The 17,245-nt window shown below is 42.8% G+C and overlaps 1 protein-coding gene across 1 annotated transcript; it reads right to left on the bottom strand.

Annotated features, from left to right (window-relative positions):
* Positions 1-11,474: 11,474 nt before the first annotated feature.
* LOC125513752 (chitin elicitor-binding protein-like) lies at positions 11,475-14,242 on the bottom strand. Its single transcript, XM_048678942.1, has 4 exons — positions 13,445-14,242; positions 12,258-12,375; positions 11,958-12,148; positions 11,475-11,873 (listed from the first exon to the last, which is right to left on the bottom strand). The coding sequence occupies exons 1-4, from the start codon at positions 14,100-14,102 to the stop codon at positions 11,740-11,742; spliced, it is 1,101 nt and encodes a 366-aa protein (XP_048534899.1). The 5' UTR covers positions 14,103-14,242; the 3' UTR covers positions 11,475-11,739.
* Positions 14,243-17,245: the final 3,003 nt, after the last annotated feature.

The following is a 17,245-nucleotide window of genomic DNA, read 5'->3' as shown; positions in this document are numbered from 1 at the left end:
GAGCTTTTCCACCAGCCATATATGCATATAGTGATAGCCATTGTTCATAATTTTCTCTATGGTGTGAATTTGCCAGTACCTTCAATGTACTGACCCGTTTCGGGCTGCAACGTCTCATGTTGCAGGTTTCTTACGTCGAGTAAGTGATACGTTAGGGTTACGATTTCTACACTCAACTTTGCCGTTGGTGTTGATGGGAATCCACAACCTGGTTACTTCCGCTATTTTGGATTTGAGGTAATAGTATTTTACGTTACTTATACATGTGATTTACCTCTGTTATAAATCCTTGAGTACTGTGTGTGTCAGCATACCGATCCAGGGATGACACTTAAGCATAGAGACTTGACCCATTCGGGTCGGGTCGCTACATATCTCCACCTCTCTATGTTTCCAACATGATAAAATTGCAAGAAACTGTTTATACTATGCATTGGCCTTTACTAGGTGTGCATGAATTGTTCTTTTATGACATGCCGATGCATAGGAAGAGAGTTAGACTTCATCATTGCTTGATATATGTTGCTTTGTGCTCACTACTAAATTACAAATCATTGTTAATTAAAATTGGCTTTGATATACCTTGGGATCCGGGTGGATTCACTACTTGAGCACTATATGCCTAGCTTAATGGCTTTAAAGAAAGCGCTGCCGGGGAGACAACCCGGAAGTTTTAGAGAGTCATTTATTTCTGTTGAGTGCTTTCATATAGTTTAAAAACAACAAAAATAAAGAGGGGAACCCAAAACTTTTCAAAAAGGAAAGTGAAAATGAGAAAGACAAGCACTGTTGAAGTGGGAGAGCTCCTTGAACTTTGTTCATGCTCACGGCAACTTTGTGAATCTTGATTACAGAAAATTTTCAACAAAAATAATTATCCCCTTGTACAATTCCATTGTATTATAAAAATAATGTGCCTAGGTTTGCCTTTAGGATGTTTACATTTGCTTGATGGTTTGTACGGTGCAGGACAGAAACTTTGGCTGTAGTGCGCAATTTTACATTTTTAGCTGGAACGTCAAATGGTTCTGATTCTTCTTGAACTGTCTTGCTATACAAATTGTTTATTTTTCCTAATTTTTGTAGATTTTTTCAAGTATCAGAAGTATGGTGAATGTTCAGATTATTACAGACTGTTCTGATTTAGACAGATTCTGTTTTTGATGCATAGTTTGCTTGTTTTGATGAAACTATCAATTTATATTAGTGGATTAAGCCATGAAAAAGTTATATTACAGTAGACACAATGCAAAAACAAAATATGAATTGGTTTGCAACAGTACCTAGAGTAGTGATTTGCTTTATTATACTAACGGATCTTACAGAGTTTTCTGTTGAAGTTTTGTGTGGATGAAGTGTTCGATGATTGAGAAGGTTTTGATGTGATAAGAAGGAAGAGAGGCAAGAGCTCAAGCTTGGGGATGCCCGAGGCACCCCAAGTAAATATTCAAGGAGACTCAAGCGTCTAAGCTTGGGGATGCTGGAGAGGCATCCCCTCTTTCTTCAACAAGTATCGGTATGTTTTCGGATTCGTTTCGTTCATGCGATATGTGCAAGTCTTGGAGCGTCTTTTGTATTTAGGTTTTTACTTTTCTTTTATGCACCATGCTGGTATGAGATGGTCCTTGGTTGATTTATAGAATGCTCTTTGCACTTCACTTATATCTTTTGAGTATGGCTTTATAGAATGCTTCATGTGCTTCACTTATATCATTTGAAGTTTGGATTGCCTGTTTCTCTTCACTTAGACAACCACCATTTGTAGAATGCTCTTTTGCTTCACTTATATTTGTTAGAGCACGGGCATATCTTTTGTAGAAAGAATTAAACTCTCGTGCTTCACTTATATCTATTTAGAGGGATGACAGGAACTGGTCATTCACATGGTTAGTCATAAAATCCTACATAAACTTATAGATCGCTGAATATGATATGTTTGATTCCTTGCAATAGTTTTGCGATATAAAGATGGTGATATTAGAGTCATGCTAGTCGAGTAATTGTGAAATTGAGAAATACTTGTGTTGAGGTTTGCAAGTCCCGTAGCATGCACGTATGGTGAACCGTTATGTAACGAAGTCGGAGCATGAGGTGTTTATTGATTGTCTTCCTTATGAGTGACGGTCGGGGACGAGCGATGGTCTTTTCCTACCAATCTATCCCCTAGGAGCATGCGTGTAGTACTTTGTTTTGATGACTAATAGATTTTTCAATAAGTATGTGAGTTCTTTATGACTAATGTTGAGTCCATGGATTATATGCACTATCACCCTTCCATCATTGCTAGCCTCTCTAGTACAGCACAACTTTCGCCAGTACCATAAACCCACCATATACCTTCCTCAAAACAGCCACCATACCTACCTATCATGGCATTTCCATAGCCATTCCGAGATATATTGCCATGCAACTTTCATCATCATCATATACATGACTTGAGCATTCATTGTCATATTACCTTGCATGATCGTAAGATAGCTAGCATGATGTTTTCATGGCTTGTCCGTTTTTTTGATGTCATTGCTACGCTAGATCATTGCACATCCCGGTACACCGCCAGAGACATTCATATAGAGTCATATCTTTGTTCTAGATATCGAGTTGTAATATTGAGTTGTAAGTAAATAAAAGTGTGATGATCATCGTTATTAGGACATTGCCCCAGTGAGGAAATGATGATGGAGACTATGATTCCCCCACAAGTCGGGATGAGACTCCGGTCGAAAAATATAAAATAAATAAATAAATAAAGAATATAAAAAAAGAGAAAGGCCAAAAAAAAGAGAAGGCCCAAAAAAATGAGAGAAAAAGAGAGAAGGGGCAATGTTACTATCCTTTTACCACACTTGTGCTTCAAAGTAGCACCATGTTCTTCATATAGAGAGTCTCTTGAGTTATCACTTTCATATACTAGTGAGAATTTTCATTATAGAACTTGGCTTGTATATTCCGATGATGGGCTTCCTCAAATGCCCGAGGTCTTCATGAGCAAGCAAGTTGGATGCACACCCATTTAGTTTCAGTTGGAGCTTTCATACACTTATAGCTCTAGTGCATCTGTTGCATGGCAATCCCTACTCACTCACATTGATATCTATTGATGGGCATCTCCATAGCCCGTTGATACGCCTAGTTGATGTGAGACTATCTTCTCCTTTTTGTCTTCTCCACAACCACCATTCTATTCCACCTATAGTGCTATGCCCATGGCTCACGCTCATGTATTGCGTGAAAGTTGAAAAGGTTTGAGAACGTCAAAAGTATGAAACAATTGCTTGGCTTGTCATCGGGGTTGTGCATGATGTGAATATTTTGTGTCGTGAAGATAGAGCATAGCCAGACTATATGATTTTGTTGGGATAACTTTCTTTGGCCATGTTATTTTGAAAAGACATAATTGCTTGGTTGGTATGCTTGAAATATTATTGTCTTTATGTCAAAAGATAGATTATTGCTTTGAATCACTCGTGTCTTAATATTCATGCCATGATTAGACATATGATCAAGATTATGCTAGGTAGCATTCCACATCAATTTTTTTTATCATTTACCTACTCAAGGACGAGCAGGAATTAAGCTTGGGGATGCTGATACGTCTCCGTCGTATCTATAATTTTTGATTGTTCCATCCAATATTATTCAACTTTCATATACTTTTTGGCAACTTTTTATATTATTTTTGGGACTAACATATTGATCCAGTGCCTAGTGTCAGTTCCTGTCTGTTGCATGTTTTTGGTTTCGCAGAATATCCATATCAAACGGAGTCCAAACGGGATAAAAACGGACGGAGCTTATTTTTGGAAAATATGGAAAATTCGGAAGGAAAATCAATGCGAACCAGTGCCCGAGGTGGTCACGAGGCAGGGGGACGCGCCCCCTACCCTCGTGAGCCCACCGAAGGCGGTTGACGCTCTTCTTTTGCTGCAAGAAAGCTAATATTCGGAAAAAAAATCACGGCGAAGGTTTCAGGACAATCAGAGTTACGGATCTCCATATATATACGAAACGGTGAAACAGAGCCAGGACAGAACGCAGAACCAGAGAGAAACATAGAGATAGATCCAATCTCGGAGGGGCTCTCGCCCCTCCCATGCCATGGAGGCCAAGGACCAGAGGGGAAACCCTTCTCCCATCTAGGGAGGAGGTCAAGGAAGAAGGGGGCCCCTCTCCCCCTCTCCTCCGGTGGCGCCGGAATGCCGCTGTGGCCATCATCATCATCACCGCGATCTTCACCAACACCTCCGCCATCTTCACCAACATCTCCATCACCTTCCCCCCTCTATCTACAGCGGTCCACTCTCCCGCAACCCGCTGTACCCTCTACTTGAACATGGTGCTTTATGCTTCATATTATTATCCAATGATGTGTTGCCATCCTATATTGTCTGAGTAGATTTTCGTTGTCCTATCGGTGGTTGATGAATTGCTATGATTGATTTAATTTGCTTGTGGTTATGTTGTTGTCCTTTGGTGCCCATCATATGAGCGCGCGCGTGGATCACACCATAGGGTTAGTTGTATGTTGATAGGACTATGTATTGGAGGGCAAGAGTGACAGAAGCTTCAACCTAGCATAGAAATTGACGCATACGGGATTGAAGGGGGGCCAATATATCTTAATGCTATGGTTGGGTTTTACCTTAATGAACATTAGTAGTTGCGGATGCTTGCTAATAGTTCCAATCATAAGTGCATAGAATTCCAAGTCAGGGATGACATGCTAGCAGTGGCCTCTCCCACATAATACTTGCTATCGGTCTAGTAAAGTAGTCAATTGCTTAGGGGCAATTTCACAACTCCTACCACCACTTTTCCACACTCGCTATATTTACTTTATTGTTTCTTTATCTAAACAGCCCCTACTTTTTATTTACGTACTCTTTATTATCTTCCAAACCTATCCAACAACACCTACAAAGTACTTCTAGTTTCATACTTGTTCTAGGTAAAGCAAACATCAAGCGTGCGTAGAGTTGTATCGGTGGTCGATAGAACTTGAGGGAATATTTGTTCTACCTTTAGCTCCTCGTTGGGTTCGACACTCTTACTTATCGAAAACTGTTGCGATCCCCTATACTTGTGGGTTATCACTCAACACTATATATTATTTCCCAATGATGTATGGCTATCCTATGATGTTTGAGTAGATCCGTTTTGTCCTATGGGCTATTTGATGATCGTGATTGGTTTGAGTTGCATGTTTTATTATGGTGCTGTCCTATGGTGCTCTCCGTGTCGCGCAAGCGTGAGGGATCCCCGCTGTAGGGTGTTGCAATACGTTCATGATTCGCTTATAGTGGGTTGTGTGAGTGACTGAAACACAAACCCGAGTAAGGGGGTTGTTGCGTATGGGATAAAGAGGACTTGATGCTTTAATGCTATGGTTGGGTTTTACCTTAATGATCTTTAGTAGTTGCGGATGCTTGCTAGAGTTCCAATCATAAGTGCATATGATCCAAGTAGAGAAAGTATGTTAGCTTATGCCTCTCCCTCATATAAAATTGCAATAATGATTACCGGTCTAGTTATCGATTGCCTAGGGACAAATAACTTTCTCGTAACAAAAAGCTCTTTACTAAAACTAACTTAGTTGTGTCTTTATCTAAACAGCCCCTACTTTTTATTTACATTCTCTTTATTATCTTGCAAACCTATCCAAAAACACCTACAAAGTACTTCTAGTTTCATACTTGTTCTAGGTAAAGCGAACATCAAGCGTGCGTAGAGTTGTATCAGTGGTCGATAGAACTTGAGGGAATATTTGTTCTGCCTTTAGCTCCTCATTGGGTTCAACACTCTTACTTATCGAAAACTATTGCGATCCCCTATACTTGTGGGTTATGAGGCACTAACTCGATTCAAATGGAAGCCATGGCGACATAATTGTATGGTAATTTGTTTTCCTCGAAAGGGGTATTGGAGATGGAAAATGTACTTGCAATTGTCCCGTGTAAGGTTATATCGGTGATTAATGTTTGATCTTTGAACCATATATACAAGATGAGATTAAATGCATATTATTTTAGATGTTTCACCTAAAGGCCCACGGCCCAGATGGGTTCTAGGCTAAAAAAATCAATACCACTCGAACTCGTGTGTGGTGTAGGCGTCACCCAAGCTTTTCTTCCAATGGTGAGTGAATGATTCAACAAAGACCATCAAAAACACCATTTTGATGCTTATTTCCAATGTATAAATCCCTCGAGTCTCTTTCAGCTCTGTCTGGTTACTCTTTGCAATGTCTTGCATAAGACAACATCAAAGGTTGTGGCAAACCAGTTAAAAAATATTCTCTCAGAAATGATATCAAAATGTCATTGCATAGTAAAAGAAACAACTAGTTCATACTAAAGTTTTTTTTAATCTTTTTATAAGTCCATGTGTCACAAAATCTTAAGTAGTTTTAATAAGATCTTTGCCATACAATCTGAACTAATATTTTCCCCGTTGTATCTAACAACATAGGAAAGCAAAAAAATTGCTCAAAGTTCACTATTATGCAACTTCAGGGCCTAGTTTTGTCAAAATAGATGAATTTTAACCAAAGTTTTTCATGATTATGTTTAAATATAAGAAATCATAAGATATGGCAAATCACATCGAAGGATTATTTTCTACTATTTAGATATACTATAGTGTGTTTGTGTTTATTTCAATAGCTGTAAGAATCTTGGTGTGTCGTAGAACATATAGACTTAATAAATATCCTGATGAGATATAGCGAGTATGACTTATTTGCTAACTAAAATTTGTCGGAATGTGTGTGGTGTCAATAAGCGGGGTCTTCTCGAATACCCTCCCTCTCCCTCTTTGGATGGTTTGTTTTTCTTTTCCTTTCACAATCAAATCTTCCCCTTCCCACTTTAGGGTTATAATTGGCTAGTGAGCATGTGTGGCTCGTCACATCAAAACGGTATTTTTAACATCTAAAAAAGGAACTGAAACCCAACCAAAGCAGATTATATTGATGTTTCCCTCGTTCAATTGTCGGTTATATTTAATCATTTAGTTGCATCGAGTGCTAAATGATCAGGGGTAAACACACAAAATGACACCCTCTCCGATCTTTTACTTCATATGTTAGGTATGTATTAAGTCATATGTAAAGTTTGATCAAATTTATACACTAGTTAAACATAATATGAAAAATATACTAAATTATGATATTGATGTATCCACTTTTAGTAATGTGATAAGAAGAATATATGTATCCACTTTGTGTATCTATCTGTTGTAGTAGATTAACATTGATGTATGTGGTGAGAACTAACATGTTGAAATGAGCCATAATATTTGCCGGTCGTTTACAATTGAACTTATATTAAACATGTGCACTAAACCTGTCTGGTGCGAGATATGCCGATGTGAACTATGATGATCTACTAATTGTGTTTTAATTTGAAGAGTTAGATTATTTACACGCCGCGCGCACACACACACATTATTTATGAAGATTAAGTAACTTTTAGAACTAGTCAATGTACATGCAATGCACGTTAATTTGGAAGTATATTAAGTGCATGCGGATATTAAGTTGGATATTATTTACGTGTTATTATGTGATTAGCACTATATTTGACATGAAATTAACTGCATGCTAAACGTGTTGAGCGCTCGACATTGAAGCAGTCTGTGTCGTTGGATTGACATGATTTAATGACCGAGATTAATTGGATCTGCCCATCTAGGTCTTTTTATATTGGTATAGATAAAATTTGTCGGAATGTGTGTGGTGTCGATAAGCGGGGTCTTCTCTAATACCCTCGCTCTCCCTCTTTGGATGGTTTGCTCTTCTTTTCCTTTCACAGTCAAATCTTCCCCTTCCCACTTTAGGGTTATAATTGGTCAGTGAGCATGTGTGGTTCGTCACATGGAAATGGTATTTTTAACATCTAAAAAAGGAACTGAAACCCAACCAAAGCAGGTTATATTGATGTTTTCCTCGTTTAATTTGTCGGTTATATCTAATCATTTAGTTGCATCGAGTGCTAAATGATCAAGGGTAAACACACAAAATGACACCCTCTCCGATTTTTTACTTCATATGTTTGGTACTCCCTCCATTCGGAATTACTTGTTGCAGAAATGGATGTATCTAGACGTATTTTAGTTCTAGATACATCCATATCCAAGACAAGTAATTCCGAACAAAGGGAGTATGTATTAAGTCGTATGTAAAGTTTGATCAAATTTATACACTAGTTAAACATAATATGAAAAATATACTAAATTATGATATTGATGTATCCACTTTTAGTAATGTGATAAGAAGAATATATGTATCCACTTTGTGTATCTATCTGTTGTAGTAGATTAACATTGATGTATGTGGTTGAGAACTAACATGTTGAAATGAGCCATAATATTTGTCGGTCGTTTACAATTGAACTTATATTAAACATGTGCATTAAACTTGTCTGGTGCGAGATATGCCGATGTGAACTATGATGATCTACTAATTGTGTTTTAATTTGAAGAGTTAGATTATTTACACGCCGCGCGCACACACACACATTATTTATGAAGATGAAGTAACTTTTAGAACTAGTCAATGTACATGCAATGCACGTTAATTTGGAAGTATATTAAGTGCATGCGGATATTAAGTTGGATATTATTTACGTGTTATTATGTGATTAGCACTATATTTGACATGAAATTAACTGCATGCTAAATGTGTTGAGCGCTCGACATTGAAGCAGTCTGTGTCGTTGGATTGACATGATTTAATAACCGAGATTAATTGGATCTGCCCATCTGGGTCTTTTTATATTGGTATAGATAAAATTTGTCGGAATGTGTGTGGTGTCGATAAGCGGGGTCTTCTCGAATACCCTCGCTCTCCCTCTTTGGATGGTTTGCTCTTCTTTTCCTTTCACAGTCAAATCTTCCCCTTCCCACTTTAGGGTTATAATTGGTCAGTGAGCATGTGTGGTTCGTCACATGGAAATGGTATTTTTAACATCTGAAAAAGGAACTGAAACCCAACCAAAGCAGGTTATATTGATGTTTTCCTCGTTCAATTTGTCGGTTATATCTAATCATTTAGTTGCATCGAGTGCTAAATGATCAAGGGTAAACACACAAAATGACACCCTCTCCGATTTTTTTACTTCATATGTTAGGTACTCCCTCCGTTCGGAATTACTTGTTGCAGAAATGAATGTATCTAGACGTGTTTTAGTTCTAGATACATCCATATCCAAGACAAGTAATTCCGAACAGAGGGAGTATGTATTAAGTCGTATGTAAAGTTTGATCAAATTTATACACTAGTTAAACATAATATGAAAAATATACTAAATTATGATATTGATGTATCCACTTTTAGTGATGTGATAAGAAGAATATATGTATCCACTTTGTGTATCTATCTGTTGTAGTAGATTAACATTGATGTATGTGGTGAGAACTAACATGTTGAAATGAGCCGTAATATTTGCCGATTGTTTACAATTGAACTTGTATTAAACATGTGCACTAAACTTGTCTAGTGCGAGATATGCCGATGTGAACTCTGATGATCTACTAATTGTGTTTTAATTTGAAGAGTTAGGTTATTTACACGCCATGCGCGCGCACACACACATTATTTATGAAGATGGAGTAACTTTTAGAACTAGTCAATATGTACACGTGCAATGCACGTTAATTTGGAAGTATATTAATTGCATGCGGATATTAAGTTGGATATTATTTACGTGTTATTATGTGATTAGCACTATATTTGACATGAAATTAACTGCATGCTAAACGTGTTGAGTGCTCGACATTGAAGCAGTCTGTGTCGTTGGATTGACATGATTTAATGACCGAGATTAATTGGATCTGCCCATCTGGGTCTTTTTATATTGGTATAGATAAAATTTGTCGGAATGTGTGTGGTGTTGATAAGCGGGGTCTTCTCGAATACCCTCGCTCTCCCTCTTTGGATGGTTTGCTCTTCTTTTCCTTTCACAGTCAAATCTTCCCCTTCCCACTTTAGGGTTATAATTGGTCAGTGAGCATGTGTGGTTCGTCACATGGAAATGGTATTTTTAACATCTAAAAAAGGAACTGAAACCCAACCAAAGCAGGTTATATTGATGTTTTCCTCGTTCAATTTGTCGGTTATATCTAATCATTTAGTTGCATCGAGTGCTAAATGATCAAGGGTAAACACACAAAATGACACCCTCTCCGATTTTTTACTTCATATGTTTGGTACTCCCTCCATTCGGAATTACTTGTTGCAGAAATGGATGTATCTAGACGTATTTTAGTTCTAGATACATCCATATCCAAGACAAGTAATTCCGAACAAAGGGAGTATGTATTAAGTCGTATGTAAAGTTTGATCAAATTTATACACTAGTTAAACATAATATGAAAAATATACTAAATTATGATATTGATGTATCCACTTTTAGTAATGTGATAAGAAGAATATATGTATCCACTTTGTGTATCTATCTGTTGTAGTAGATTAACATTGATGTATGTGGTGAGAACTAACATGTTGAAATGAGCCGTAATATTTGCCGATTGTTTACAATTGAACTTGTATTAAACATGTGCACTAAACTTGTCTAGTGCGAGATATGCCGATGTGAACTCTGATGATCTACTAATTGTGTTTTAATTTGAAGAGTTAGGTTATTTACACGCCATGCGCGTGCACACACACATTATTTATGAAGATGGAGTAACTTTTAGAACTAGTCAATATGTACACGTGCAATGCACGTTAATTTGGAAGTATATTAATTGCATGCGGATATTAAGTAAGATATTATTTACGTGTAGTATATTAGGTATGATATTAGCTGCACATTATATTAAGTAAGATATATCTGTTGTACGTTGATATTCGATAAGATATCAGTTACTTTTTCACGTGAATGGTAGGATATTAATTACATGGCGAATTTCATGGGATAGCGTTGAGTCAAAACGTGTTTATAACCCATGGCGGTGATGGATAATTAGAGCGTTAAACATGTTTGGTGCTCAACATTGGAGCAATTTGAACCGTTAGATAACATGATTTGACGGTGGTGGAAATGCTTTGGATCTGTCTATTTGAGTCTTTTTATATTGGTACACATATAGATAGATAGATGGGCAATAATTGCTCATTTTGGAGGGCTATATTTTTGTCAACTTTATGTAACTCTTCAGTCATGTTTTCGATGCCTATTTCTTTTAACGCGTGTTTCCTGTAGGAGTCAGCAACTATCGGCGGGATTATGTAAAACAACGAAAATGTTAAAAGTCTGACGTAAAAATTTTAACCACAGCAAATCGAACATCTTTTATGGCAAATCAAGTTGTCACAAGGATGAAAATTCCCTCTTGACAAGCACAACAAATCGTTGCAAAAAACTGAACATAACAAGGATCTGCCATGCTTGCTAAAAAGAATTGCCATCCTAAAAAAACGTTTGATTTGTCATGGCTAAGAGCCTGAAATTCGGTTTGTAGCGAAATCCTAAAACAAAGAGGGTCCCCATTTTATAGCAAGACAGTGATAACACCAGGCCAAAACCAAGAACGCTGGAAATACTGTTCGGCACTACAAATCTGCCCCGATCTGATCTACGAGCACCTTCTAACACAGAGCGAGTGTTCCCCTAACGTCTGCCTTCTAACACATCCTGCAAACCGAAGCCGCACATGCACATGCAGCGCGTCTCAAATTACTCACAAGACAGAGCTACGACCTACACGTCCAGCGACAAGAATCTGAATTGCTACTCAGTCACGGCGCAGAAACCCGAGGCACAGCAGAGCGACATGGAGCCCGACGATCAGCTCCGACCACCGCGCCGGCGACCCCAATCTGGACGCCGAGGAGTGGGCCGGCTGCGCGGCCGGCGATATCCCAGCAGCTGCCACAACCAACAAGCCGGTGTCAATGACAATGGCATTTGTACACAACAATGACAATGTACAGCCAATGGCTAAGCGCTCACCGTTGCACACGGAGCTGGTGGTGAGGTTGGCGAGGATGGTGAACGAGGTGCCGTTGGTGTAGCCGGCGTAGGAGCACGTCGTGCTCTCGCAGGCCGAGGTCGCGGACGTCGACGTGTTCCCGAGGAACAGATCTCCGCATTTCGCCGCCGGGCAGGAGGGTGTCAACCCTTGCGTCGGCTGGCAGTCCAGCCTGAATTTTTTCAGGGCATTGCCAAGTTCAGGTTTCGTCAGTTTCAGTAGCATGTACAGTATGATTTAGTAGGGACGACAAGAAGCTGACTGGCCCAGGAAGTACTCACTGCCAACTGGTGGAGCTGCAGCCGCACATGATGCAGTTGTTGGCCGTCAGGATGTAGCTCGCGTTGGGGACGCGGAGGTTGCGGTCGATGGCCGAGTTGCTAATGGCAGAAGAGCAAGCTGCACAAGTGTCACACTATGTTAAACCAGAACCCCTAAACTGAACTCTGAATGAGTATCTGTACAATTCGAACGTATATGACGTCGCTCGAAAACAACTAGTACTCCCTCCGTAAAGAAATATAACAGCATTTAGAAAGATTAACTTGCAGAAGCGTTACAATGTTCATGACAGGCTTAGCTTGATGACATCAGTTCAGTTATGTTCAGTTCAGTTAAATTCAGAAAAATAAAGAGCAGAAAGTAAACTGTAACGAGCATCTCAACTTAGAGGCATTGTCATGAGTCGGAGAACGCAAATTAACCAGGTGGCATATGTATGAACATATCGAATGACTTTGCAAATCAAAAGACAGACAGATTCTTGACTGAATTATTTTGCCCTGCTACGATCATTTAACCCGGCTAGTAGTACTACAATTCTTTTGGTCCAATTTTTTTTCTCAGAGTAAGAAGATGGATTAACCTCCTGTAATCAACCATACCATGCGAGAAATGTTAACTGTTCATAACTTCAGACTCAAGTGGCAGCATATCCAAGACTCGAATCTGAACCGAGGTATGATGATATGTGTTGCAACTTGCAAGGTAGAAAACCCCCTTTTTGCCCATCACAAGCACAACTTTTCAGGGCAAACAATCTGAAAAGCAACCTTGGGACACTGTGAAAAAGTACTACTCGTACTACAATCTACAAAGAGGATCAAGGAAAGAGATAGGACTTTCAACTTTGCGTTGGCAAAGCATCTCCATGGCATCCCTCCACTTTTACCAGCAGAAAGAACCTAGAAAGAGTTCAGAAAATGTTTGATAGATGCAGCTTCACATCAGCAACTGCCATTGCATCCTGTAATTTGTTGGATCCACCAATAATAAAGAAGTACACATATCGCACAAGCACAATGTACCATCAGTAGCAAACTATCGCAAAAGGAAGAGATATCTCTAACGGTTTATCACTGAACAACACAAAAAGAGGAGGCAAAAATGCATAGCAAAAAGGCTGAATCTTGGAGCAATGGCAAGTCAGCAACAAGAAAAGGGAGAGAGGTCTTCGTGGCGGCACTACCTCGGAGCGGTACGTCGAGGACCTGGCCGGCGAGGAGGCTCTTGGCGTCGGGCATGCGGTTGAGGGCCAGAATCGTCTCCTCCGTGGTCCCGTACTCCTCCGCAATCCCGGCGACGGAGCTCCCGGCAGGCGCGACGTACGTGAGGTGCACGACGGGCTCCCCTCCGACGGGGTCGCAGCTGCAGGGCAGCGGCACCCAGAGCTCCTGGCCGACGGCGACCCGGTTGGGGTCGGAGATGTTGTTGGCGGCGGCGATGTCGCGGTACGTGACGAGCCCCGCGAAGGCGCCGCGGGCGACGGCGTCGAGCGTGTCGCCCGCGCGGACCTTGTAGGTGGGCCGCTGGAAGGTGGCGCCGGCGCCCCCGGAGCAGAGGCAGGGCAGGCGGACGCGGACCGGGGACGGGGCCGGCGCGGTGGTGGGCGTGGAGAGCGGGAGGTCGTTGGAGGCAAGCAGCGCCCGGTGCGAGCGGAGCTGGAAGAGCGCGCGGACGGCGGCCAGGGTGGTGGCGTTGGGCGGGGAGTAGGAGACGAGGGCCTGGCAGGTGGAGGCCCGCGGCGCCGTGGCGTTGCACGCGAACCGCGCCGCCGCGGCCGGGGTGGGGGACAGCACCGCGAGGGTGAGGAGGAGAAGGGCGGGGAGGGAGCAAGCGGGCGCCATTGCCGGCGTGGCGGCGAGGGGAGCTGGCTCAGCTGGAGGCTAGGGGATAGTGGGAGAGTGGGACTGTGTGGGTGGTGGTACAGTGGAGCAGCACGGGGCGGCGTGTGTGGCTTTTGTTTGGTTTGGCTGTTTAAATGTTGGGGAGGCGCAATGGCGCGGAGGTAGAGGAGGAGGAGGAGAGCGGTGCGGTGGCGGTGGTGAGCCCGTGGCGTGGGGCAGTGCGCCTGCACGGCGGCACGCGGGGGCGAGGTGGGCGGTGGGGCTCCCCGCCCCCGGACGCCGCTGGGGTGGTCATTGCCTGGTTTGACGGGTGATCCAGGCCGTGCGATTCTGGTCGCACGGTGTAGACCTGCGCTTGTAGCAGTGGGCCCCGTGCGCGCGCGTCCACCGGCCGGAGCACTTGCCGCCTGTCACGGTGGCAGGCAGGCAGGCAGGCGAGGCGCGGCCTTTCCTCATCTCCGCGTCCATTTATTGCAGTTTTCCTGGGCCAAGTTTGTACAGCACGCTGCAGCTTGTACGTACTCCCTCCGGTCTTTTTACTCTGCATATTATTAGATTGTTCTGAAGTCAATCTCATTCAATTTTAATCAAATTTATATAAAAAATTATAAACATTTACATAACAGCACCAATATCATTAGATTCATTTTGAAATATATCTTCATATTATATTTATTAGATATTATAGATGCAAATAATTTTTAATATAAACTTGATCAAATTTAGCAAAGTTTGACTTTCGGCAAATCTAATGTATAGAGTAAAAAGGATCGGAAGGAGTACTATTTCAAACAGGATGTGTGATCGTATAAGAGTATCTCCAGTTGCGTCCCCAACAGGCCCTCAGATCATCTTTTCGGCGCCTGCGCCAAAAAAATGTCTCAGCCGCGTCTCCAGGACGACGAAAAGCGCCGGTTCGGTCCTTTTTTCCATCAACGGCCGCAGGCCGAACCCGGCGCACTGGGGGGCGATCGGGGGCTCCAGCGCAAGGGAAAAGCGCGGCTGGCCCACACCGTCAGGCAAAAAGTCAAGATTTTTTTTCCCGACCCGCCTTCCACCCCCGCGCCCTCGGCCACCACTAGCTATATCCCGGCGCCGCCCGCCGCCCTTCACCGCTAGATAGCCATTCCCCGCCGGACAAATAACAGAGGTTCGCCGCGGCAGCCCCTCCAACAACAGTTGGGCGTTTCCGGCCGCCGTATCCGGCCGCGGAGGGGCAGTTCGGCAGGTGCACGCCCACCGGGCGCAAGGTGTTCGGCGATTTGCCTGCCTCGGCGATGGACTCGGATGACGAGGAAGCGCTCGCCGTGCTGCTGGAGGAGGAAGCCGAGGCCGACGTCCAGGAAGAAGAGCATCTGATGGTGCTCGCCGCCCTCACCCAGCTGCTGACGAGCAATGAAAAGTCGCGGCGAGGTGGATCGGCGCCGGGGCGGGTGAAAGCAAAAAACCGGCATCGTCTCGAAGGCTACTGCATGCTCTACTCCGACTACTTCGCCAATGTTCCACTTCACGGCGACAAAACATTTCAGCGCCGTTATTGGATGAGCCGAAAGCTCTTCCTCAGGATTGTGAATTCCATCCGGGAGTTCGACAACTACTTCAAGTGCAAAATGGATTGCACCGGCAAACTTGGATTCACCTCGATCCAGAAGTGCACGACAACAATGAGGATGCTTGCATACGGAGCTCCCGGTGATTCACTGGACGACTATGGGCGCATGGCCGAGTCCACCAGCATGGAGTGTTTCTACAAGTTCTGTCGGGCAGTGGTGGCAGTGTTTGGACCGCAATACTTGAGAACACCCAATGCGGAAGACACTGCTCAGATCCTAGCACAGAATGCAGTAAGAGGATTTCCTGGGATGCTTGGAAGCATCGACTGCATGCATTGGAAATGGAAGAATTGTCCATTTGCTTGGCAGGGGATGTACAAAGGCGGCAAAGGCGGTTGCAGTGTGGTACTGGAGGCGGTGGCTACACAGGACCTCTGGATTTGGCACTCCTTCTTTGATATGCCAGGAACTCACAATGACATCAACGTGCTGCAGTGCTCTCCTGTCTTTGCCAAGCTTGTTGAAGGTCATTCTCCTCCGGTGAACTTCGAGATCAATGGGTGGCACTACAATAAGGGGTACTATCTAGCTGATGGCATCTATCCGAGATGGTCGACATTTGTGAAGACGATCTCAAACCTTGTGCCAGGAGGCAAGAACGCCTGGTTTGCGAAGGTTCAGGAGGCTTGTAGGAAGGATGTCGAGCGGGCATTTGGTGTGCTCCAATCTCGATTTGTTGTTGTCCGATACCCCGCTCAGACATGGTCAAAAGATTAAATGTGGGAGATTATGATTTGTTGTGTCATCTTGCATAACATGATCATCGAGAGCGAGTAAGAAGACCCAGTGTTTGACACTGAACCATACTACAGGCAGGGTCCTCTAGCCGAAGTTTATCACTAGCTACGGCGACCCGGACTGCCTATCTCAGTATGCGTTAGGAGATCCGAGACACACAGGTGCATCATCAACTGCAGCAAGATCTGATAGAGCACCTATGGAGGCTAAAGGGCGACATCGGGCACGACATGTGATGAAATATGAGTTTTTATTTGTTGAACTATATAATTTGTATTGAATTATTTGTTGTTGTACTATTTTGTTGAAGTATTTGATTTTTCTGTGATGAAATATGTGATAAAAAAATTTATGTTGATAATTGAACGCCGAGCAACGACGAACCACGTCGAATATGGGCCTATTGTCGCCCATATGGGCCCTTTATTCGTCGAAATGGGGCTGGAAAGTGGGCCAATATCGACGCCTGGTGGCGAGCTGAGAGCGATGACTGGACGCAACCCCCCCCTCCCCAGCGGTGATTGTATAGCCGGCTCGCGCGGGGGGGGGGGGGGGATTTTTATACGTCCTAGGGGGTCAACTGCTGAAAATGCTCTAAATAAATAAATTTCGTAAAGTTAATGTCCCCGTGACCGTGAGGCACGGCGCCTTTGGCCAGCAAGCTACTATGGCACTTGTATCTGATCGTACTCGTCACCGTTGTTTACCAAGCTTTCTCTCACACACACAAGCTGATCGACAGAGCCGGCCAGCGCATCCACGGTCAGGTCGCCCCCCAAGAGCAGAGGGTTT

This window comes from Triticum urartu, chromosome 6 (assembly GCF_003073215.2).
Source record: "Triticum urartu cultivar G1812 chromosome 6, Tu2.1, whole genome shotgun sequence".
In the NCBI taxonomy this organism is placed as follows: Eukaryota; Viridiplantae; Streptophyta; class Magnoliopsida; order Poales; family Poaceae; genus Triticum; species Triticum urartu.
Note: the sequence above shows the minus strand (reverse complement) of the source record. Positions and strands in the feature narration are given on the sequence as shown.